The sequence below is a fragment of the Lipophrys pholis genome (genome assembly GCF_963383615.2).
Source record: "Lipophrys pholis genome assembly, chromosome: 21".
Taxonomy (NCBI): domain Eukaryota; kingdom Metazoa; phylum Chordata; class Actinopteri; order Blenniiformes; family Blenniidae; genus Lipophrys; species Lipophrys pholis.
Window position 1 is genome coordinate 16,123,514 of NC_137649.1, and position 25,508 is coordinate 16,149,021.

Genomic DNA, 25,508 nt, shown 5'->3' on the forward strand with positions numbered 1-25,508 from the left:
AAAAGGGGGGGAGTCCTTTCAGATTTCACAGCTGATAGCAGGAGTGAGCAGGCGTGGAGAGAAAACCCGAATATGGCCCATTCATTCCTCACTGCGTCAAGACTGCAACACCAACATATACAGCACATCGCAGTCACGACACCAGTGTGTGTGTGTGTGTGTGTGTGTGTGTGTGTGTGTGTGTGTGTGTGTGTGTGTGTGTGTGTGTGTAGGGGGGGAGAAGCTTCCAGGAAATGACGCAGGGGCCGTTCGGCTCCATCGGCATGAGACTGCAGGTCAGCGACAGAGTCCTCGATGACAAACTCTTCTTCCAGTAACAGAGCCACAGTGCAGCTTCCAGTCACTGCAGGACGGTCGGCCACCTGAGAAGAGACCAAATTAAAAAAAAGACTCAATGAGCCAAAGCAGCTCTCGGGGGGGGGGGGTCCCTGCGAGGGCGGGACCCCCTGACACGAGGCGACATTTTCTTTGGATACACAGCCCGATACTCCGACACACCGAAGACAGTAACTCCAAAAATGCTTCGGTATTTTAGCAAAAAAATCCTCAACATTCACCAGCATACATGAAAACAAAAGAATGCGTGACAGAGAGACAACAAACAGGATTAACTGGAGGAGCTTTAAAAAAAAAAAACAATTTATGTAACACTAATAGTCAATTTCCTGCCCTATAAATCAAAATCGTGCAATTATCCGATGGCTGCCCGGCGAGGAAGCTTCCCCACTGTTCATTCATCCGCCGCCAGCCGTTAACCGACGCTCCGCTCCTAATGGCTTCTCTCTTTAACCGCAGCACAAACATGATTAGATCTAACCGTGATGCTAAGCCGGCCTTTCACGCCCGACCAACACTCGACGCCTGTTTGCACCCGACAGATTACCTGGACGTCCTGGTTCCTCCTCACCGCGCCGAGGTTCCACTTCAAAAAGAGGAAGAGTCTATTAGTGAATCTTTGGTGCGTTAAGGAAGACGTGAAGGCTGACATGTCGGCCGTCTGTAAAGATGGTCGACAATGCAGCAAACGTGAAGCTCCAACTCTTATCTGCCCAAGTTGCTCCGCGAAAATGTCTTTAGTTTCACAAAGTCAAACAGTTAGTACTGCAAATGAGTACAATCTCCAAAATAAAGGAAATTTTAATGAAAACTTCTGGTGCAGTACAAAGAAAACGTCTCCTATAGATGTTGCATTATGCACGTTTTTACAAACATAGCTTTGAGGCTACTTTTCTAGCAACGAGGCAGCCATGTTTCATGGCCGTATCATCGATATCTCAGCTCAGGTCTCAGTGCTGCATCCGCTATTCTTAGAAACTTTAAAAAATGACATTTATCATCCCTTTTACTTAGTTCATAGTACAATGTTTCTTTTAAAAACCATCAGGTAGAAGGAATAGTGGGACCCGTGAGGGGTCAAACCACCATCACTGGGGCTCAGGTGATTATTGGTTCGATCCTCTTCTCAATCTGAATGTCATCATGTAAAGTATCTTTTCCCGTGTTTTTCTTGCAACTTGTCAGACGTCTTCACACTCACGTCCAGTAAAGGGTCTCAAACAAAAGTGGATGTTTGTGATTAAAACTTTTAATCTGCCGCTCGTCTCGTCTCATCTACATAAATCTGGAGATGGTCGATAAAAGAAAAACAGAGGAACCAAACTCTGATCTCAAACAAACAAACAAAAAAAAAAAGCTGTTTGACAGCAAACAGGCGTAGGTAACATGTCCTGGATGGTGTTGATAAATAATTTGTGTGTGAATCTGGATTCACTGTCCACAAATAATAAAAAGCTTCAGTCCATGTCAGAACCATACAGGCTCTTCACCATATACGGCCCCTCCAACTCGTAGCCCATCTTCCTGTAGTAGTTCCTGGTTCCTACACCTGCACAGCAAACAGACACAAGACGGGACTTCAGCACACGCGCTTGTAAACAAATGAAGCTGTGACGTTTATTTGGCTGAAACAACACTGAATAGAAAACAACAACAACCCCTGAGCAAACATGAAAATCGATGACGCTGCATTGTGCTGCTCTGAGGGGCCCACCTGAGATAACGGCCAGTTTTCCAGACCCGTGTTCATCTCTGGCGATTCGCTCCGCCTCCTCCATCAGCATCATGCCGAATCCCTGCGCGGCAGAGACGACAGAAAGACGTTTACTCTCTCACATTTGTTCCAGTTCTACTCTCGGCGTTGAAGTTGCATGACAGACGCCGTAGCCACCTGGTGCTGGAACTTGCTGGGGTCTCGGCTGCTCACGGGGACCACGCTGCCGTACACGTGCAGCTCGCGCACGATGGACACGCCCCCTTTCAGCTCCGGTCGGAAGGACTGCGGAGAGCAGCGACGCAGCCGCAGGAGGCCAATCAGGATGTCCTGCTCCGGATCCTCGTAGGACAGGAACGTCTCCCAGCCGCCGTTGGCCACGTAGTCCCTCCTGATCAGCTCCACCTGAACACGGGCGCGACAATCAACACTGACCACCTGATAAACAAGACTCCACGCGCTGCGAAACACAAAGATTACCTGGTAAGGCCGCACTTTGTGGTGGATCTCCTGGATGCCGACCTCTCGAGTTCTCACATCGCGACACTGCGCACACACACATTCATCCAAATCAGACAAAAGCTAATTCAATCTCTAAATGTTGTTTCAGGGTTTAGTAATTAGGGCTGTCAAACGATTCAAATCTTTTCGTTAATTGCATGATTTTTGTGAACTGATCCCAATAAATTCTATTTTGCTGAACCTAGAATCTGATCTATTTTCTCTTGTGACGTCGACGTATATTGTACATTTTAATATTGCAATAACAATATTTTTTTTCCAATATATTGCGTTGCCCAAACAACCAGCTCAAACGGTTTACTGATATCTGATGATCCACATGAACCGAGAAGGAAATGGAGGAACGCGACACGTTCGGCCGACAGGAGAGTAGCATTGCATGATTTCATCGTTTTGAGTCGCTGTCTCTCTTTGCAAAGTACAGACACGGAATGACTTTATTTTTGATTTGAGTAAAAAGAAAAAAAAGAAAAAACTTGGGAGAAATGTGTGGCGAGACGGTAAACTTTGAGCAGAAGTCGCCGATCTCATTGAGTTGGTCTCATTGGCGGTGCTGCTGCGGAGTGAGACTTATCTCACCGAGTGTGCTGCAGCATTAAATCACATCCAAGCATGATGGGAAATGACTTGCCGGTTTCCAAACGATTGAAAATGGCAGCGTGTCCGGCTGGCCGGCAGATACACCCCCCCCCTTCTCCGTAAGCTGGAACCGTCCAAGCAGAGTTTTCTGTGAGCTATTAAAGAGCACTTGCTGTTACCACGGTAACCAAAAGCCTGAAAATATTAAGGGTAACAACTTTACAGGCTTTCAGTTTCAAGGATGCACAATTATCTCTTAAAAAGTAAAGACGTGGAAATGGGCAGTCGAGAGTTTGTGTTTATGAAGACGTCTTTACAGCGAACCTCGTCACAAGGTAACTTCCAGGGAGGAAATCACAGACGGTCAGTCTGAACTTTGCGCGACAGCAGCACAAGGCGATCGTGGAAATGCGATTCACGAGGATGTTTCGATGAATCTGTGATTTAAGTACAACTTTCATAATTTTTCTTGTTAATGCCTTCTGTTTGGAGGCGCTCTACGGCTACAAGCTTTGTAGGCCTTCTCTTGTGCGCCGTGACTACTTCTAAACCTAAATGAATGTAACACACCTGATCTCGCAGTGTTCTGCACTTCAAGACAGCAGTGCAGCTGGTTAAAAGAAGCACATCTTTCTTACTTACGACAAATAGAAACACCGAATACAAGTGGTTTTGTTAGTTGTATTTGTCAAAGAGGCTTTTATTCCCACTTTCTTGTACGTCATAGAAACTTTTAAAAGAAGGCTCAAAAGATAAGGGGACTCACTATTTTTATAATTCAACAACAGTGTCATATTTTTTCTTTTTTTTTTCTATTAGAAGGAGGGACACCGGCGTTTTTCTGATTACTCTTCAGTGACGCTGAGCTGCGTCGTGCCTTCAGCTGCATCTTCTCACACTGACTCACCCTCCATGTAATCCTACGCTCCGACAGTCCTCAACTACACCTGAGAGCTTTCCTAATCAGTCATTGTACCTTCTCGCAGCCATACAGGCAAATTATTCTGAGCGTCAGCGTTTGGCTGTTGGCAGGTCTGCCGTTACCTTTCTTCTGGGCCGCATCCCAGCTGGAAAAAGTCCATTAGCTTTCCAACTCTAAATAAGCTGACGGAGTCTTTTAGGCTAATATGAAAGGCCTCCGAGTCTCACCTCAGTGCCCATGTCCTTCATCCGGGCCAGGGCCAGCTCCCTCAGGTTCCCGTGTTCCACTCCAGAGCTCACCAGTGGCATGGGGATGTCCCTGGTGGGAGGAGGGAGACAGGAAGGTAGCTTTACATACGGATTAGAGAAGATCACAGGAAGTTGAAAACTTAAAACAGAAGGTCTGCAGATGAAACTTTCGCTTCTAGAATACTCACAGAAACTCTGTTCCTGTTCAGTAATTCTTCTATCGTTTCAGTTTGTCTCATTCTCTACTGACTTTTTCCTTCACTCTCCTCTGAATTAACCAAGACCATCATGGTCCTACCCAGCAGCGGCTTTCAGATGACCCAACAGAAATACATTTTATGGACAAACTTTTGAATTAAAGTGCTTCGAGTTCTGGACCACAGAAAGCGCCACAAGGCGAGTTCACCAAGAGCAGAAATCTCACTTTTAGCACAAGTTTTGGAGAAGCAGAGGCTCAAACCAGCATGTATCTACATGCAGAAGTACAATCTGGCGGCATGAAGCTCGTTAACCCGTAAAAATACATAAATTTATAGGCCTTCGCTCACCTCTGTACCCGGTACACTCGCGTCCACGGCGGCACCAGTGCCAGGATCCGGGCCACCAGGTCCACCAGGGAGCTGGGCGAGTAGCTCTTGTAGCGACCCGTCTTCCACAGCTCGTACAGCCCCGTTCCTCGGATCACCAGTGTCGGGTAAAGCTTCAAACCGTCGGGCCTGAAGGCCGGGTTCTCGAAGAACTCCTGCAACCAGCACAGAGATGCCCGTCACACGTTAAGCTGCTCAAGGGGAACGTAAATGTCAAAGTTGAATGACAGTGAACCATTTCACAAAGTCACAGCCGCCATCGCAGTTTGTTTCCGATTCGTCTTGGGAGATTGAATTTCTGACAGAAAGTGAGGTGATTGTAGCGCGACATGACATTATCTCCTTCACCCCAAGTTGCTATATAATAACCCTGGTAAAGCCTAAGAAATGTGGATCTACACAAACACCCACTGGGTGTATTTCATTCATATTTCTCTTCTCTGGGGAGCAATAGAAAGGAGTCGATAAAAACATGTCTATTTTCAAAAGTATTAACTCCTTAACCTAAAACTCGTACAACCATTGATCTTTTGCAAAGCAGAGGACAAGCCAACAAAGTTAAGTTATTCAGTAGAAGGAAACAAATGATGCTGTCTGGCTTTGTGCGCTGAGGGGAATCCGTGTGATTTCCAGTCATTCTCCTCCCCTCCGCGCCGACGACTGCGATCAGTACCGTGAAGATCTGAAATCCAGGAGCGTTTGCACAAATAGGCCACATTACCGCTATCTCATCATCGCTCTCTCTCTCGTCACAGCTCATAATCACACGAGGACATGTCCCACATAGTGCTGCAGTAAACCTACAGGGAGGGAGGGGGAAGCCAATCTGACACCGGAGCTTTGATAGCGAGAGAAAACAGTGCAGAGACGATTTTGTGGAATCAGCACCTGCAACCACTTTGGATCACTGCTCTGTTGGTTGGTGAAGGGGAACCCTGTTAAGGATTGCCTCCTCTGGGAATGGGAGCGTCTGTACACGAGAGATAAGTACGAGAGGATCTCGGGCCGGGAGGAAGTTGAAATCGAATTTTATTATCAGGGCAACCATGATGGACACGTGGGGGAGGGCGAGGTTCTCCTGCCGCCGCCGCCGCCCCCGATGGGCCCCAAACTGCTCTGCAGTCCAGGCAGACGGCGGGGACTCACTGGGATCATGACAAAGTGGAAAAGACACAGATAATCACTAACAAGGCAGTGTGTTTGATTAAAAGGGATTAAAGCAAAAAAGGAAAATGCTTCCTTGAGATGGCAAACGTCCCTGAAGAGCTCTGAGCTCAGGCCTGAAAGGGAATCCTTATTAGCAATTTTCATGGATGGTGCTTCCTATTCAACATTCCTCTGCTGAAATCACAGCAACGTTTTGCATCACACTAGCAACAAATTGGATATTGTGTTCCTGGTTCATACCCAGTATCTTTTCCTGTGTAATCCTTTTAAGGGTCACTGATATCTGAAGCTGCAATGACCAAATATGGAGGCACGGTCCAACATCTGACTTGGCACAAAGAAAATAAATGTCCACCAAGAGCTTCATCTTTCCAATTAAATCATTTTTTTTCCTTCTTTTTAAACTCTAACATATGGAATAGTAAAAGTTCCTCTAAACAAAGGTTCTTCTTAAAAGTCATCTTTTAGGTGTATAAAAAAACATTTCACTATCACAGATTATTCTTGTTTTTAGAAAACATTTGTCTGTTTTTCACCTCCTTTCAATTATCTGCTGTCCAGAGTCATAAGTTTAGGAAAAACAATATGCAACATCTTTATGTGTATGGCCTCATTAACACGACCACGTTTCAAGAGAGATCGCATCATTTTTGTGTTTCTACAGCAACATTTTGAAACTGATGTCCGTTCACATGGTGACAGCAGAAACGCCGGGTGACTCAACTATAAAACTACCAAGTCCCAGGAGAATATGGACTGGGAGTCATTGTCCATCTACTGAGCATGTGCAGAAGTTTACTACAGCTGTGGTCCGTTAAAATGTTGCACTGTAAACGGGGCTTAAAAGTCATCCTTTCTTACGGTATGAATCAGAATGAGCGGAAAAACATACTCAGTGATGACTGTAGTCTTAATTCACAACTCTACATTGCACATTATATACATCAATATGCCTCTTCAAGCACTATAGCGGTTTGATTTTCCATGACTGTTAACTGTGTGACTTTATACGTTTAAATATGACATAATTAAAATATGTACTAGTATGATAAGAGAGCAAACCGAGCTTTCTATTCTCAGGTTTCAACCTACACTATGATCTCTACTCCATTTCTGATTTTACCGTTCTCCTCCCGATATCTCTCACTTACAATACTTGGCTTTCTTCTTTCAAAATGGACTATTTCTGGATGCTGCCTGCGTAAGAGCTGTAGCTATAAATTTGACAAACTCTACAAAAAGAAAAGGAAAAAAACAAAAAAAAACACTTGATGCTTAGTTGGACTCCTGGAGTGAAAATATTTAAGAAGCCGCATTTTCTCTCAACCCACTCCCCCACTTTTTCAAGAAATGTGTCATGGAAGATTAGATAGAGCAAAGGGGAGTCTCACAGTAGTTGTATAATCTAAGTGTCAGTGTGAGAAGAGAGGAGGGGAGCGAGGCGGAGAAGGAGACGGCGTGACTGAAAGAGGACAGAGCAGGGAGATGAAGTGTCGAGAGGAAAAGTTACGACTGGGCAGAAGAGTGAGAGACAATGGGAAGGAGAGAAATGTACAAGGAAGCGAAGGCGAGAGCCGGAGGGAGAAAATATTGGGACAGCATGCTGGCAAGAAAAAGAGACGGAGAGAGAACATTTGTCTGGGGAGAGTACAAGTGACGGAGGAAATGCTGCACTTATTTAAAGATAGTGGCTGAGGGTACCACTCTGGCAATGCTTCTTCTGTGATTTGCCCTCATGGTGTCGGCCTGCTGCTGCCCTCCGTATTGCCGACGCAGTCGGAGGCACGAGCGGCTCACTAAGCACCAACACATATCCGTGGGAAGACACGTGATTTGATAACAAGAAAGCCTCCAGATCAGGAAAGTATATTAACTTGCATATCATAAATCAACAACGAGTCTGTTGATGTGAATTTCTTTAAAGAATCTAGCCACAAAATTCAGAAATGACCGCACCGACTGGTGGGCTGGCATGACAACGACATCGTTTTCGGCTTTTCATTGCTGCGTAAACACAAACGAAAACGCAATAAAAGGGTGCGTTTTCTCTTGAAATGTTGACGTGTAAATGGGGCCATAGCTTTACTGTCTAGGATCCAGTGTTGAGTAGAAGTCTGCTTCTCACTCATAGCATCGTAAAGTTTAAGGACAGAGGGAGCCACACCTTCCAAAGGGAAACCAACTTCAAGAAGAAACTGGGCGAATAAAGTCAGGTAAATTAAGAACAAAACAGAATTTAATTACGCTCGATTTTTGGAGCGGAAAGCCGTCATTTATTCAAACTTTGACCAAGTCCATCCTGATTGCCTTAATCACCTTTGACAAATGTCAACATCTGGTGTCAGGAACCTCAAACCTGCTCAAATAACCTGATTTAGGGAAGTAATTCCTCATCAAGCTCTGCAGAGACCTCATCAGGACTTAACAGTTTCTATCAGGTGTGCTGGAGGACGGAAACATGCAGGGCGGTGCAGAATTTGATGAGTCCACTTTGGAGAAAACTTAGATAAGAAAGATATTTAAAAAAAAAAGAAAAAAAAGAAAGTGGAACAAATGTGTTTGAAAGTATCAATTTCACCAGGGATATGTTTACTAGGGGACCAACCACAACTGAATGATCCATCAAAAAAAAGCCAGAATAACACTCAGATTGTGAAAAAGTAGATCCTCCCCAGACAATAAAACGATAATCTAAACAGTGTCATATGAACAAATGCTGGCACGGATAAATGATGACATGGAGACATTCAGGCGAACGATACCCTGTTTTCACAAACTATATGTCTGGGATACTGTGAAGATTTATTTAGCAAATAAATGGCTTTCCAAACGAAGAATTTATGCAATAAAATAAAACACACAGAGCACAAATGATGGTCAAACAAAAAGATGTATTCACAGCTAATCCCCGTTAAAAGTCCACTTACATTGACCTTTGAGCGGAATTAAGGCAACCGTAGAAAGTACATTTTTCTATGTTGTCTTTTCTCAATTTGTCGCTCATTACAAAAGGGAACACTGAGGTTTCTAACCTTTCCACCTCCGACTGAGTCCCATTGTTTTGTAATGCAAAACCCAGCGAGTCAACGTGCCGCATGTAATCAGACCCCGGAGAAAGAAAGCCAAGTCAGATTCATTAACGGGCAAGAGAGAGAGAGAGAGAGAGAGAGAAAGTGATATTATTGTTTAGAGCAGGTATTTGTTAAAGATCGTCATCTCCACCAATTAGCAGCCCACCCCCCCACACTCATTTGATTTTTATCAGTAAAAATAAACCAAATGAGCTGAAATTGCACACAGCTACAGACCGAGCGCTCATTTACATCCAACAGTCAGGCGGCGTGTTGGGAACAAGCACCTTCACATTAAGTCTGTCTCCAATCAGCGCTGTGGAGTGAGCCTGCTGTTGAGCGACATCTGACAGGATTTTCTATGGAGTCACATCACAGCTGGGACCGCGGGCGGCTGCCGCAGCTTTTCCGGAGCTATTTTAAGGCGCAAACATGTGAGTCTTACTTGTTACTACACTACTGTGAGAAAAGTAGTGATGACGCACGTTGATGCTCAAGCAAAAGAGGACGGTATGATTACTAATGTCACAAACAATGAACTCTAATGCCTGAATAACAGATGTTTATCACCACTACTATCCACCTACTTTAAGTTTTATTCGTTTAATTGTTCGGGTGACGCATATTTAGTCAACATGGAACCATCTAGTTTATTGAACCAACATTCTTTATTGAAAGTGCACTGCAAGATAGAACACAACTCTTCGCTTTGAGCTCTTCCCAGTGGGTGGCCACTATAAGGAAGCAAGTCAAAAAGTTGGTTTTCAAAGTTTTAGAAGTGGAAAAACACAGCAAACATAAGCGAGAACAACTTTGTGAGGGGTTAAAGGGACGTCCAGTCATCACAGGGAGCTGAAACCTAACATAAAGAGACAGACCACACCATGGGTCTCGCTGTGGAGACATACACGAGTAGATGGACAATGACAACAATGGATCCTAGCTCATACTCTCCTGAGACTTGGTAGCTTTACTGTCGAGAGTCACCCGTGATATCACTGCAACTTGGTCGTCTGTCCATACGGATACACATGTTCTCACCATTGTTAATGTTAACTCACAACCTGGCATGCCAACTACATTGTTTACAGCATTTCCGCCATTTCCATGGAAATTTACATCATTTTCAAAACGTTACTGTGTAAACGGGGACTAAATGGGACAGCTGGTTCCATCTGTGTTGCTTAATTTGAGAAGAAATAGCAACAGAGTGCATTTTGTGGAAAAAGAAAACAGTTTGAAGTGCTGAACAATGTTTCACGAAGAACCTTTGAGTCCTGTATAAACGATGTACTGGACCACAAATGCCTTCTCAATTCCTACCCAAATTGATGAGGAGTCCAACGTGTTTCTTTCCCTTATCTCTATCCAGTCCAACATTCTTAATTGTTGGGATGCGTTGAGCCAACACATCCTGACAAATAAGGGTATTATTTGATGAAGTGTAGGAGACACTCAGAAAGCCTGAGAGGTCATGTCTGAGGCTTTGTAGGGGTACAATCTCATCTTTTTTTGATTACAACATTCTTATTTCTAATCACTGCACTACCTTGATTCTTGTTTCAAGTACAGGTTTTATCACCAACTGCTATTTGTCTCTATGATCCGATCATGTTCTCCAGGCTCTTTACTCAACATGGACCATTGAAGGATGGATAGATGGAGACAGAGAAGTTGCAAAAAGGAAGGCAAGGTAAGATATAGCTTTGGACACTGAACTGTAAGGTCTGCAGAGAGGGCCGATATTTGTCTATCAATCAAGGCAGTATGTCCGGAATCTCCCTGCGTGTTATCGCCGCGAAGCGGCGAGGAGAGAGACTATTTCAGCTTTAAAAGGCGATAAAAACCTGCTCCAGGTCAGACGTGTGAAGGGAGGCTCACAAGACTGGTTTCTACTTCACAAGTGTGACGTTTCAATGTCTGTAGACATGGAAGAGCCAAAGTGACTCCTGCCTGTGGACGTGGAATGTCTCGGAACAATAAGTCACGGCTGCACGGACAGAAGATCTGATGAATGGATGGAAGCATGATTGGCTGGAATCGATGAATGGTTAAGATCACTGATTTATTGGACGGATGGCCAGATTGATTGATAATTCAATTAACAGATTGGATGGTGGGACGGATAGTTGAACGATTGAAGGAATATATGATTGTGTGGATGGACTGATGGATCACGAGTTGATTGGACTGCAGTGATGGAAAACTTGGACCCTCGTGTGGTTTGTTCAGATTTCCTCTCTATTACCAGAGAGCCCAAATGGAATCGAGCTCTTCGACCTCCAAGATTTGTATCTGCATACATCAATCAACATGTATTCATTAGACATTATGACTTTGAAATGAAATTAGTACTACAACAATTATAGAACTCAAAAACTTGTAGACATTTTCTCACCTGGCTTCTTCTTTTTTGGATTAATCCAAATTGATACCAAGTTCAAATGTGCTTGAAATGCCTCGAAACCCAAAGTGTATTCACTTTTGAAAATTGGCTTGAGAATGTGGCCGTGCTGCCTTTGCCTGATCTATTAGATGTATGCTTGGATGATTGCAAGGATTGACGGACGGCTGAAAAAAAAATAAAAAAAGAAGGGTTTAATGCTTACAATAAACTGCTCCACGTCCCTCTCCATGCCCACGTTCGGCAGGTCCGGCATCATGTGGGCGACCACTTTGAAGCCGGCGTCTTTGGCCAGGTGGAACGACTCGCACACCGCTCGCACCGTGTGACCCCTGGAGAGAAACAACGGGGAGGGTCAGGGAGCCCTCGCTGCCGTCAGACACTCTCTACGTCCCTTATCCACCGAACCTGTTGGTATCGCGGGCCACGTCCTCGTAAACGCTCTGCACTCCGATCTCCAGCCGCGTGCAGCCGTAGCCCAGCATGTCGCTGAGGTGTCGCTTCAGGCAGTAGTCGGGCCGCGTCTCGATGGTGATACCGACACATTTGGTATTGCTGCGCTCCGAATACCTGCAGGAGGAAACCACCGCCGTCAACTTCTGATACCGTTTCTGCTCATTAGACATTTGTACCATACAGGAAGATATTGTTTCTGCGCTCACATGCTAATGTCTTTTTAATTTTACTATTTCGTCTCATATAGACTAAATGTTTGAAGGGTCTGTGTGAATGAGGCATATTACTAGGATCATTTAGCAACATCAATTTACATGCTGCGAGTGTGCATGCTTCATTATCCACACAGAGACAATACTAACCTCACATTAAGGACACACTAATGCAATCCTCCAAAAAAAAAAAAAAAAAAAAAAAAAGATGATTGCAAAGAAATGCTTGGAATGCATAAAAGAAATGTTAAATGAGACATTAACAAGTGTTTGTTTTTTTACGTCAAAACAAGTTGAATACAAAATGATCCGTTTCAATCAGAAATCCTGACTGTGAGGAGACAGTTTAAAGGTTATTTTAGCTTTCTGCTGATCAAAAAGGCAGAATACATATTTTTACAACAACAACAGATCAAATGATTGTATGTAACGTGGATATCTCTTTTCGCGCCCCTCTTCCGCCTTTCAGGGTATTTTAGTATAATAGTACACACATGAAATATCCGTAATAAAACTGAACCAAATATAAAAAAATAAAGCTACAAATATGCCACTTAGTTTACCAGTTTGAAATAAAATGGATAGTTTCACTTGAGTTACAAATAAACAGGTTGTTGTTGCTGTCGGTCACAAAGAGTGGAAAGGAATTTAAAGCACCGTAAAATGTGTTTAGATCTTCAAATTCAGGAATAAAGCTGTGTCACTACGAGCTCTGATGGATCTGCCGAGGTGTGTATATATTATCCATTCGGTTATGTGAACTTCAAGTGAAAAGGCATCGTTTTTGCGTTTTAGTTTTAGAAAGTAGCTAAAGGTTAGTACTCATACTTGTTCTTAAAAAAAAAAACAATGAAAAAGAGACGACAGTTTAGGAAAGCACATCACGAATATGTAAATCACCTCAAACACGTCATAGCAGGCACAAAACAATAAAGCGAGGCTGCTGTCAAATTACAAGCATGTATTAAGTGTGAAACTTGAGTTTTCCTGAAAGAGGCACATTTTGAAATGACATTTGCTGCCACAACAGTTTGACGAGTAAAAAGTGACGGGCTGCAGGATGGAGCAATAATAGAGAAATAAAGACACTACTGAATTGTGAAGCACAAAAAAAGCTGAGTCGTGGATCTCCAACATTAAAGGGACAGAAGTTTCAAATTAAACTTTTGAAACTAATCGTCTAATGTAGATTTGTTCCATGCCGTTCCATCCAGTCGAACAAACGGCAATAAACCAAAACCACATGTATATAATCATAAGACAGACACATTATATAGTATTAGACACGAAAGACGCCTTAACCCAGGAAATAAACCCGTGAAAACTAAACTACTGCACCGACTAGAAACACAAGAGAAGAAAACCAACAGGTAACTCAGTGAGGTCACGCAACACGATCACTCCCCAGATCTTTTCTACCCACTTGTTAGAGAAGAGCAAGTTGTGCAAAAAGTACTGAAACACTGAAGAGTTGGCCACATTAAGTTGAACAGTAAACCTCTTTGCTTTTTGGGTGAAATATGAACCTAAAATGTACAAACATCCCTACCTTTCTGTGAGCAGCGTATTCTCAATCTAGTCCAGAAACAAAGAAAATATCAAAGCAACTGAATCAGTTCAGTCTTGGAAGATCTTTTCTTCTCCTTATAAAAGGAGGCCGATCAGTCAAGAGATCTAGTTGAAGCGATGAAGCCACTTCTCGGACCTACGAGCAAGTCCATTTTCTTTACATTTTCACACTCGTGTGCTTCGTTTTCCACTGCCAATTCATTTTCAGCCTCTGATCGACATCAAAAAAAGAAAAAAGAAAAGCAAATAGACATATTTGATCTCAGCTCGGTGGCCAGCTGTCATTTTCTCCCCTCCAGCTGCTCCAGTGACCATCAACTCCTCCATCCTCCTCGTGACTCCGTATCTGCCAGCAATAAACGTCCATCTTTTACAGTCTGATGCCTGATTTACACCAATTACAACAGTTGACGCTCGAGAGAAGACGATCAGATTGTGCGAGATGAATCAATAAAAAGTCTATTATCTCAGGCGATTATCTCGCAGGTATCGAATCGGGCGACGGGGAGCCTTGCGGTGAGAAGGCGAGACGTGAGCCTCGTGCGCGCGCTTTTGGGAATGCACAAACATGTGCTGCGAAGAAAATAAAGAAATGAAAATCACACCCTGGCAGTGATCGGGGTTGTCCCCCGAACCAAACCAAGTTGTTCCCCGTCTCGGCTGCGCTGAGCGGCGGCAGCTGTAATTACCGTAATCACAGCATCTTAACAAAGCACTCCGATAGCAGAGCACACACACATTCATGCCCGCACAGGGATGAACAAATGCAGAGCTCGACACACACTCGCACAAACAGAGCCTCTTGGGTCTTATCGGACTTTGAGAAAAGAGAAAGCTCCTGCTGACAAACAAGCCGGCGGAGGTCATTTCACACCACCGAAAAGCCATTATTTGGTCCAATCATCTGCGTGATGTCTTAAACTACGCCAAAACAACAACATCAACTGAAAACACACCCCCGCCTCGGGAAACTGGCGCATTGTTACTTTGACTTTCAATCTTCTTCAAGTCGCCTGAGAAGTTGCCACTCATCCATACTGAGCAGCCACGCGCTCGTCTCATTCAAAGCAGGACCGACTTGCCGAGAAGTGAGAAATCGATGGGACTCAGTGAGAAAGACTTTTGAAGAGTGGCCTCACTTATTTTCCTCTTGAATTCTGAAGGAGTTTATTCAACAGCTCGATGCGTGGAGTCAGAGATCTGGTCTCGGCTTCCTCTGGATAGTTAATGGGAAGAAGGAGTCGGGTCAAGTACTTCGTAGAGGCCAGATTACTTCTCCTATTCATCCATACGTTTATCTGTTATACATCCCGTTTCCACATTACAGGAAGAGTCGTACAGAGAGGAAAGGAGGGGGAACAACAACTGCAGGTGGATTTCGTAGCTCGACTAATCAAGGTTCTTGCAAATCAAAGAAACTTCCTCCTCATCCAGAGTCTGAGCAGGAGAAGGATGCGTGTTCTGAATCAACGGTGCGTCACAGACGTGCACAGTCAGGAAGACTTGACCCCAACTGTGGAAGCACGATCTGAGGGAGTGTGTACGAGCACTGCGTTCGGAATGAGGACCGACATGACCCACCTGTCTGGCTCAGAGAGACATTTCATTTCTGAAGGTTCTCCGTCTGGTCAAATCTTTTTCTGGTTTTTTTGTGGAGCATTTTCATCCAGATGCCATTATTTGTAACCGTGTTTACATGTCCGATGACATTTGATTTGGGCGAGCTTGTCCGAGTTGAGATCATCTGATAGTCTCTCTCTGTGGGATTAAATCCCTTGGGGGGGGGGGTGGGGGGGGTCATTTTGTTCCCACAGCAGCTTCTCAGAAACGGAGGCTCTGTTGACTGATTGGCGTGAATATTTGATTTTATATTCTTACCCCAAACCAAAATGGCTTCTCAAGGCTAAACCTAAACAATCCAACTACAAAGGGACGAAGTATCAGCCAAAAGTAGGGCAGATCCCGCCCCCCCCCCTGCATTAAAGGACATTATCTGCCAACATAAGGGGGACGAGGATTCTGACTCAGCTGCCAAGGGGTCCATCGGCACAAAAATATTTTTTTAGGAGATTTTCTGTAAACAGACATGACTCATCTTAATTCTTATGTTTAACATTTGAACAGATGAAAGTGGAAACTAAATATAGAGCAAACGGTTTTGTTTTGGGTCAAGGGTTCGAGGAAAGAAATTAAATGATGCTGAAGTTTTTTGAGCGAACCCCCCCCCAATCGAGAAAACGGATCACAATTGAACAAATATGGAAATAAATTCTAATAAACAAATGGACAAAGCATTAAACCTCTCTATTCACATTTTATTAATTAGTTGTTTTTTTATTCACAACCTAATTTCTCTGGATGGTTCATGATGGTGAAAAACAAGAAACACATGGTGTTGACTTCTTTTCCAACACAGAATAATACTTTCCCTGTTGAATAATGGCGACAGATGAACAGTGACTTTGAGGTGGGTGGCAGGCCTTTTACAAATAAACTGGATTTAATATTCACACATGATACTCAAACTGATTTGTTTTGGTTAATTCGGTCTCAAAAACACGATCGAAGTAGTGGAAACTGGTCGGGGAATAGTTATAAATGCAATCATTCTCTGGTTGCAGCTACTTAAATCTGAAGCTTTCCAGCTTGTTTTCTGTTTATTTGCACTGCAACCTTGATATCCTTCAGATGTTGACAAGTAAAGGAGGAACAATAACACTAATAGGTATTTTTGATGCTTATTAATGCAACATTTTTACAGAGAACCATAGAAAATAAAGGAAATGAAGATGAATTAGGTGCATTAAAAAGGGAAAACTATCCTCGCATTCCCTTCCTTATCATGTTTAATACTTCATTCTGACAGGCACTATTATGAAGACAATGCTGGATGGTGTCTTAAAGGCTCTGCACTCGACTGTAAGGCCCAGCACAGCTCATAAACTAGGAGGGAAATACTGCGTGATAGCATAGCTCCCTCTAGTGGTCAGAGCTGTTACATCATCTCAAATATGTGTAACCCGTGAACGCAGCTGTTCCCAAACTCAACTTAAAAAATCCTAAAATCCTCCGAGGCATAGAGGTTAGAGAAGCTTGGGATCGGAGACTCACAGGTTCAAATCCCACAATTTAATTGAATCAATATGGGCCCCTGAGCAAGACACCACACCCAGAAAAGGTCGGTCAGAGGTCAGAAAAAGAAAACTCCCTTTTTAGCATCTCTACGAAGGCTGTCTATTTCAAAACGTTTGGAAAATCACTTTAGAAACAATTCAGACATTTCTGGCTGCAGGACAGGAAGAAGTTACCACCTGCACTTTAAAACCAGCTAATGCTGCTTTTATTAAATGTAGCTGTCATCAAACACAGAGAGTGAACCCGCTTCCGTTTCTAGTGACATTTTACCATCAGCTTTACCAGCTTTATAAAGCAACTTAAAACCTTTTTATTTGGATGAGCATTCTATTAAACAACTTTATCGTGACATTAGTTAATCAACTTTTTATATTATTTTATTTTAGGCTCGACTTTTAATTGTGATCCTTTATTGTGGCGTTCTCTTCATGTCATTGTCCTTTTATATTGAACTGATTTTACAAAATCTTAATTTGTGAAGCTTTTTGAGCGGCATTTTATGTATGAAAAAGGCTATAAATACCCTGTTATTTAACTGATACCATTAGTTTCTACTTTACAGCAAATCGATGATGTGAGCAGATGGATCCAGAAGAGCAGATCTGATCATTGTAACTCAGTTTTTAGCGCCACCTTAAGGTACTTAAGAGTTTAACAGCTTGAGCTTTCAGCGTTTGAACACCGTGACATTTCTCATAAGTTCGAAAAATGAAATATAACACAAGAGTTGTGCACTTTTCTTTTGTTTCACTTGAAACTTGTCTCACTCTGTAAAGTTTTCAAGTGAAGGAGTGACCATTACATCTTTTCATTGGTCTGCGGTTGCTGTTGGAGGACGCCAGTGATCGGAGAAGGACGACAGACTGGGAAACTGGGACTACCTGACGGCCTCGGCCACGTTGTTGGAGGTGTGTCCCGAGAGGGCGTCGTGCAGGTTCCTGATGAAGTGGTCTCTGTACTCCTCGGCCAGGGCCATGAAGGTCCCGCCCATCACGATGAACTCCACCTTGTCCACGCTGTGGCCCAGCTGCTTGAGCTGCGAGACGAGCACAGTTCGATCAAACCCGGCCGCTTAAGTGCAAATACATCCGAATACAGCTGGAACGAAACGAATTAGAATCGACGTCGTCATTTGTCTAAATAAGAATTTCACTTGGCGCCTTCTGACCCATTAAAACAAGACAAAAGGAGCAGCAATGGAAGATTAAAGGAGGGCAAAGTTCTACATTAACTGTTTAAATGAATGACTTTGCCCTGCTGCATTAGGCTAATGTGGCCAGAAATTTAAATAACAGCATAATGAGGGTCAGGACTGATGAAAAGGGCTGAAAGCTTCGGCTGCACACCATCCGATTCAAATAAAAAGAAGAAGTCTGTTTAAAAACACCATTTCCAGCTACTGTCTCGCGCCTCCATCAAATCTGCGGTGAGTGTCTGTCACCTGAACCCTCAAACGGTGCAACAGAAAGCCTCCATCCCTCAATCTGGAGCTTCTCAACATACGCATGTTCAATATATTTCTCCATGAAACGCTGTGATACAGACATGATTGGACAGACATGAAGCGGTTGGGGCTGCTGACCTGCTCCACTCGGTGTCTGGTCTGAAGGTACGGGTCGTACCGGGCCCGGATCGCTCTCATGGACGTCGGCTTCCGGTGAGATGGGGAAACAGCAGAGATCAGAGACGGAAAGGATGCTACTTTCAAACCATATCATAATATAGTTGAGGATAATCCGGTAAAAATTAAACAATATTTTAGTCGGATTCTAATATTTTCAAGCAGCATTGGTGGAAACAAAAGGAGAATTTTACCTCGTAGCCGGTGTAAGACTGTGTGGAGTATTCAAAGTCAGAGTCGGGTCCTCCTGGACAGTAGCTGCCGGAGTAAAAATAAAAGATCATTTAACTGAATTCAGATTTCAAGTGGGAACACAAAGAATCAAAAAGAAGAAATCGAAGTGGAGACGAGTTAATATTTACTGGCCTGCAGATATTAATGTCAAAAATGTAACAACACAAAGGAAGAAGGTTTTTTTTTTTTTAACATACATTTTAGTCCTAAAAAATTAAAGTGCGGAAAGAAATTAACAAAAAAAAATTGTATATTTCTCCAAAGAAACCTTGAGAGATATTGAACTTGGCAGCAGCAGGAAAACGTGACTTAGAGACACCGCTAAAATCTGATTTTATTCACTTACTTCAAATTGTTATGTGCATTTTGTCCGTTTAAAATCTGCATTTTTGATGAGCTGAAACTTTTCTTAAAATCTGATATTTCCTCTACTTTGTGATGTAGAAATCTTTAAAAAAAAAATAAGCCAAGCTTGTATTACCTCAAAAAGTCATTTCAATCATTGGATCTGTATTTTTATATTAAACAGTGAAGGAGTGGGAGGACAGAAAAATGAATGAATACTTACACACAGATGTTTCCTGTGAAGCTGATGTGGGGACATCGGTGAGGTTTACACATCACAGCCACAACTGCAATCTGCCACGCAAACACAAAGAGATATTCATAGATTTCATTTGGCCTTGATTTACACTCCTTTATGAGCGTAATGACATCTTTAAATCCCAAATTCACTCTTTTTGTAGGTTCAGAACTGTTTGGCTCACAGTCTTTTAACAGGTTATATTTTAGCGTGATGGGAGAATTGGGTCGACATACCCCACTGGCGGTGCGGATGGGTTTGGCTTTGAGCTTGGGCACCAGCGCACGGCGGTACTGAGGCGGAACGGCGGCGATGATATCCACCAGGCGAGGCTGAGCTTCGAGTCCGTACTTCGCCGAGGTCTTCGTCTTCACTCTGTCAAAACACAATAGGTTGGTGACGTGTGGCACAAAAACAAAAACCACAATCTCCAAAAGGAAAAAGATAACTTTTAAAATGGTTGAAAAATGACAAAAACCAAGATATAAACAACGTAAAATAGTTACCCTTTAAGACAAATCCCATGGAGACATGGCCACAAAGTTTCAGAGTGACAACATTAATGCTTAAAACAAAAATCAAATCTTCATAGAGAACCGAAACAACACTTGGATATAAAAAATAAATAAATAAATAAACCACAAACTGACCCAAAGCACCAATAAACCAAACCACAAATAATATATATATATAACCTTTAAGGTTACCAGAATAAAAGTTGATTATGCAGGAAAAAAATAAATACATGCATCATAAAAAGGTCAAAAGCACAAACAAAACCCAACAAAACATTAAAACACAAATTGCAAGCTATTTACAAAAGTTAACAAAATCAATTTTGAAAAAAAATGCCACCAGTGAAAACACACAATGTAGAATTAAATAAGAAATCCCCCCAAAAATTTCATCTGAATAACCTTCAAACTAACTACAAAAGAAATCACAAACCAATCTAAAAGCTGTGAAAACTACCACAACAAAATGCATAAAAACCACAATGAAAACCAAAAAAAACCAACAATACAATTTATTCAATGATGTAATGTTCATCTTTCAGTTTGCCTCCTCCACTCTCATCCAAGTCATCTCCCTGTGCTCCTTCACCACCTCCACTCATTTTTTGAGGCCTGTCACTTCTCTTACCGCCTGGCAGCGCCACCTTCACTATGTGTCTCTCCTCAGCACCAGTCTAAACCATCTCAACCTGCCTCTCTGGCTTTATCTGAAAGTGTGGCGTCTGTACTTCCAATCAATAAATGCATCAGAGATCCACAACATTAGATGATACATCAGTGGGTTCAGTCAGTGAAAAGCTGCCTGCAGCATGAGGGACTCACTTGTTCAGGTTGATGTCTTTTCCTTCCTCGTGGGCTTCAACCAGCTGCTTGATGACATCAGCGATGGTCATCATCATCAGCTCAGCTCGACTGAGTTCACCTGACAGACACACACACACACACACACACACACACACACACACACACACACACACACACACACACACACACACACACACACACACACACACACACACACACACACACACACGCACACACCAATTCTTGAAACGTTTCAATTAAATTGTTTTTCAAGCAACCATTAAGCATTATTAAGCTTGTCACACACTCAGTTATAGCTGGTAATTGTTTATAGGAAGAAGAACTTGTGATTTAGTTTTAATTTGAATGAATCCTGACCTGTGTTATGCTCATAAATGTTTGCTACTAGTGTCTAGTTAACTAGTATCTCTATGAAGCTGCTTTTTTTATTTACATTACCACAAGTGGGAAGGTAATTCAGAACAGCATTTTAATATTTTGATCATGTTTGCTATGGCATTTACTATCAACACAGAGAAGGAATACAATGAATATCTTTGCGTAAACGTCCAGTAATATCAAAGCAGTATTACCATATATGTGAGGCGGAGGATGAATTTAACACCAAATCATGATTGTTGATTAGCATAATAAAGGTTTAACCAACGGTGTAACTGAAGACAGAAGGTCTAAGCTTTACATAAACCGTATTAAAAGGATTTGATGATAATTCTTACTCATACAAGTCTCGACCAGCAGTTAGCAATAGCAGCCGAGCTGCTCAAGCAAAAGCCATTTGCAGTCATTTTAAACACTGTCAAACACTCACTCTTTTTCTTTGGCTTCCCCATGTCTTCCTCCAGGCACACGATCACGTTTTAAACCGATAAAAGCTTGTTCTAGTGTCTAAATAAGACTTTTAAACACTCTGATGTTAGCAGAGGAGGTAAACAACTCCACGTTGCGACGAACGTCTGCCGTACGGCAACTGAAACTGGCGTAAAATGACGTGAACGGCTGTCACAAAAATACAACAATATTTAAAGTGTTTTACTGATGTTTGTCTATTTGAAACGTGGTTTTGACTGCGTTCTGTTCATGTAATTATCCCCTCTTGCGTACATCTGTGTTGAAACGCTTCTGGTTGCTTTAAAGCTTCCGGGTGACCGCACGGCGGCGCTGCCGTCGCCCCCAGGGTTGCCAGACATGCGATCAATTTCCAGCCTAAACACTCGCAAAAAAACTCATGAAAAATGCAGCCATGTAACAAAATAGGCACCCTTAATCGTTCCCCCTTATAAATAATACACAATTTGATAAATGGACGTCACAAATGACAAAGGTCTTCAAAATCGCCTTCTAATTTGAATATATTTCTCCCTGAATTTGAAATCTCTAAAACTTATAAATAAATATCGACAAACCACAAATTAGATTTAATAATGAATACGATGTGAATGTCAATGTGTCATTCTGTTAATTTTGCCATTTCTCTTTTCATTACCAGTTCTATGCTATTTCCTTGTGAGGAGGATTAAAACAACTTTCATTCGGATGTGTGTCACAGAACTGTCCCGTTTTCTTTTCTTTATTTAATAATTCCTTCTGGGGTTAATACAGCCTTTTCTATTCTATTCTATTTACCCCATAGTCATTTAATTGAAAATAAAAATTTATTGTGAGTTTTTCATCTTTAATATATATATTTTTTAAGGCTGCCACTTGGTTAACGTGTGACTATCACTGTCAATGACATATAATCTGCACATTTTACCGTCTTATCTATATTTTCTCTCTAGTATTTTGAAAAAACACATAATGTTGCAAATGTGTGCCCAACCTTCCCAACCTGGCAACGCCAGTCCCAGTTAAAGCGACGGGACAAGCGCGTGCGTGTGAACTTGAGTCAGTGTGTGAGCGCGTGCCACAGCAGGAAGCTCGCGGCACTAAATCTGAGAGTAAATCCGCTGAGCTGCGGGTCAACATGTCTGCGTGACGGAAGCTCTGCGGGAACTTTCAGGACACGCAACAGGTGGAGGAGCCGCACGATGAGGAGCGCGCGGCCGTGCGGGTATCCAGAGCGGTCTTTTCCAGGCGCACGCGGAGGGGGGGGGTCACATTTATCTGCGGTCACTGAACATATCTTAACCCGCCTGTGTGTGTGTGTGTGTGTGTGTGTGTGTGTGTGTGTGTGTGTGTGTGTGTGTGTGTGTGTGTGTGTGTGTGTGTGTGTGTGTGTGTGTGTGTGTGTGTGTGTGTGTGTGTGTGTGTGTGTGTGTGTGTGTGTGTGTGTGTGTGTGTGTGTGTGTGTGTGTTTCCAGCTCTCGGTAGCTTTCTGCTGCTGCATGTTGAAGGTGTCTTCGGGAATCGGACGTGGAGACATTTACACACCTTTTCCCCCCTCACGGTAAGTTCTCTTCTCTGACCAATGGACTCTGACACTGAGCCTCACACAGGCAGTTGTTTCTACCGAAAAGTATTTTTCAAAAGTTTTGTGAAATCGTGTTTTTTAAAGGATAATTTTAGACCACTGACTTCCGACGGGACACCTCTCATGGTGCGTTCAGGGACGGCTGGGCGATACCAAGGATATATCGGCGCTTTATCGCGACATGTGTCTCTAGATGGTTTATTTTTTTATGATATTTTATATTAGAAATGTTGCTTTAAATGTACGTTTTAGCTTTTTATTTAAAAAATCCTTATTTATCTCTCTCTCTCTCTCTCTCTCTCTCTCTCTCTCTCTCTCTCTCTCTCTCTCTCTCTCTCTCTCTCTCTCTCTCTCTCTCTCTCTCTCTCTCTCACACCATATGAATGTCCACTATTGTTCTTACATAATGACAGAATTTAACTATGAAGCATAACTTCTGCATGTGCTTGAGTAGATGGACAATAACAACAATGGCGGCCTCCAGAGTGTCATGACTCCCGGTCCATATTCTCCTAGGGCTTATTAATTTTAGAGTTGAGAGTCACCCATAATAGCAATCCAACTTTGTCGTCTGCCCATATGAATGTCGTGTACTCACCGTTGTTTTCAAAACGTTGCCATGTAAACACGAAACCTTTCCTAAACAAAAACGCTAAAACAATGGGGTTGCACTTGAACCGGTGTTCAATAAATGGGGATTGAATCTGCTTTAGTTTTTAAATTATTATTATAACCTCTTAAAATCATCTATTTTGAGTTGCTTTTCTGTGATTAGATATATACAAATGCCAAAACAATAGGGGTTAAGGGGTTAATTGTTTCTTCTCACCAATAAACGGATAGGAATTCTCCTTTCACACTATCTGATCTATTCAACATGAGATTAGACGTTTCACACAATTAAACACAATGGCAACCTGTCAGCATTGGGATGCCAACCTGTGAACAACACATTGAATTTATATTACAAATATAATAGAGGGGTGTGCACGAGTCTGCTATAAATATTTCCCTTCACGCTGTTCAGAACTCACTGTGTGTTTGAGGAAATGACAGAAACATGATGCCACCCTACTGCTGAACAACAAAATTTCCAATGCAAACGGCTATGAACAGGAAGGTTTACGTGCAGCGTTTTTAAAACACACATTTCCACCAGTACACTGGGCAGAATCAGAAATTTTGTATTGCGATAGTTGTGACTATCATGACATGAACATCGTGCATTGGTGCTCTCCAAAGTGGAACTAGCGTGATTTTAAATGTGAACGAAAAGTGATAATCTGATCAATATAAAAACTCAATTACCTGGTTTAAGAATCTCTTGAACCTGCAGATCACCATGTGATAGAGAGGCTATAGCAACCAATAATTTGATAAAATAGTAAAAGATTTTTTACAACCATAATTGAAAGTGTATATAGTTTGTATCATTAATGAATGAATGAATGTATTACATCAACCTTTCATATTGTACTAGGTAAACTGCACAAATTGTGCAAATAAAGGCTTTTATTTTAAGAAATGCCGTTTTATTGATGTATTATTATATTATTGTCTGCAGGTATTACATTTTGAAAATATATTTTTAATGTTTCTTCAATAATGCAATAAGTTATTAATATGTTAATGGTTCAAATGTCAAATTATTGGTTTTATCACATTTAAAAAGGGACAGAATTCTGACATTATTGGCAGGTATTATGCTTTTGGACTATTACTACATTATTGGTTTGGTATGAATTGATACAAGAGAAAGATCACTGTTATGTACGTGAACATTTAGATGCTCTAGTGGCCTGTATTTACCTCAAATCTTATCTCCATGCCATGTTTCCCCTGACACGGTGCAGTCCTTGTTTTAATCGTGTCCTTTGGTTTATCCAGCGGAGGTCTGGCGCCGCCATGGACGACACGAGCCTGAGCGACTCCAACGTGAAGGTCGCCGTGCGCGTGCGGCCCATGAACAGGAGAGGTGAGTGCCGTGACTGGGGGTAAAAAAAAAAAAAAGGGCTTCACTCGGAGCATCGTTGCTAATCCACACAGCTTTATCTGCGTTTCATTTCTCGCCCGACTACTATCAGCTTTTCCAGGCAGCGTATCTCTGTTGACGTTGGCTTTCTGTGTTTGTTTCAGAGTTAGAGGCCTTGTTTTCCCTCAGTCGTTGAAAGTTCAGGAGGTTAAGGAAGCCTGAGAGAAAACGTGTGTGGCGTTTGAAGATAGCGCGCCGCTTTATTTGCGTTTAACGGGAACAAGAAGAAACAAAACAGTGCAATTCACATTATTAGAAACGCCAAAAAGTCTTTAGTGGTACAAATCACACAGGAGCTTCCCAATGGTTTCCATGGTAAGACCCAATAAAATCTCATTAGCTTTCAGCCAGGGGCCCCTCACAGGC

The 25,508-nt window shown here is 42.5% G+C and overlaps 2 protein-coding genes across 4 annotated transcripts in view; one reads left to right on the forward strand and one right to left on the reverse strand.

Annotated features, from left to right (window-relative positions):
• Positions 1 to 1,097: 1,097 nt before the first annotated feature.
• elp3 (elongator acetyltransferase complex subunit 3) lies at positions 1,098 to 21,872 on the reverse strand. The gene is made up of 15 exons (XM_080491290.1): positions 21,509 to 21,872; positions 20,698 to 20,797; positions 19,597 to 19,735; positions 19,346 to 19,416; positions 18,738 to 18,801; positions 18,505 to 18,573; positions 17,804 to 17,958; positions 11,959 to 12,120; positions 11,756 to 11,882; positions 4,870 to 5,063; positions 4,301 to 4,391; positions 2,531 to 2,596; positions 2,228 to 2,455; positions 2,051 to 2,132; positions 1,098 to 1,885 (listed from the first exon to the last, which is right to left on the reverse strand). Exons 1-15 carry the CDS (start codon positions 21,528 to 21,530, stop codon positions 1,794 to 1,796), a joined length of 1,662 nt encoding a protein of 553 aa, XP_080347416.1. The 5' UTR covers positions 21,531 to 21,872; the 3' UTR covers positions 1,098 to 1,793.
• A 783-nt stretch (positions 21,873 to 22,655) lies between these two features.
• The window catches only part of LOC308126085 (kinesin-like protein KIF13B), a 43,632-nt gene continuing 40,779 nt past the window's right edge, over positions 22,656 to 25,508 (forward strand). For 2 of the 3 annotated variants that reach the window (XM_080490190.1, XM_080490192.1), the window contains exons 1-3: positions 22,656 to 22,750; positions 23,001 to 23,086; positions 24,998 to 25,085. In XM_080490190.1, coding sequence (XP_080346316.1) covers positions 25,016 to 25,085 — 70 coding nt within the window. In that variant the 5' untranslated portion in view covers positions 22,656 to 22,750; positions 23,001 to 23,086; positions 24,998 to 25,015. Of the gene's footprint in view, positions 22,751 to 22,994; positions 23,087 to 24,997; positions 25,086 to 25,508 lie in introns of those variants that run through there. The other variant, XM_080490191.1, reaches the window with a different exon arrangement.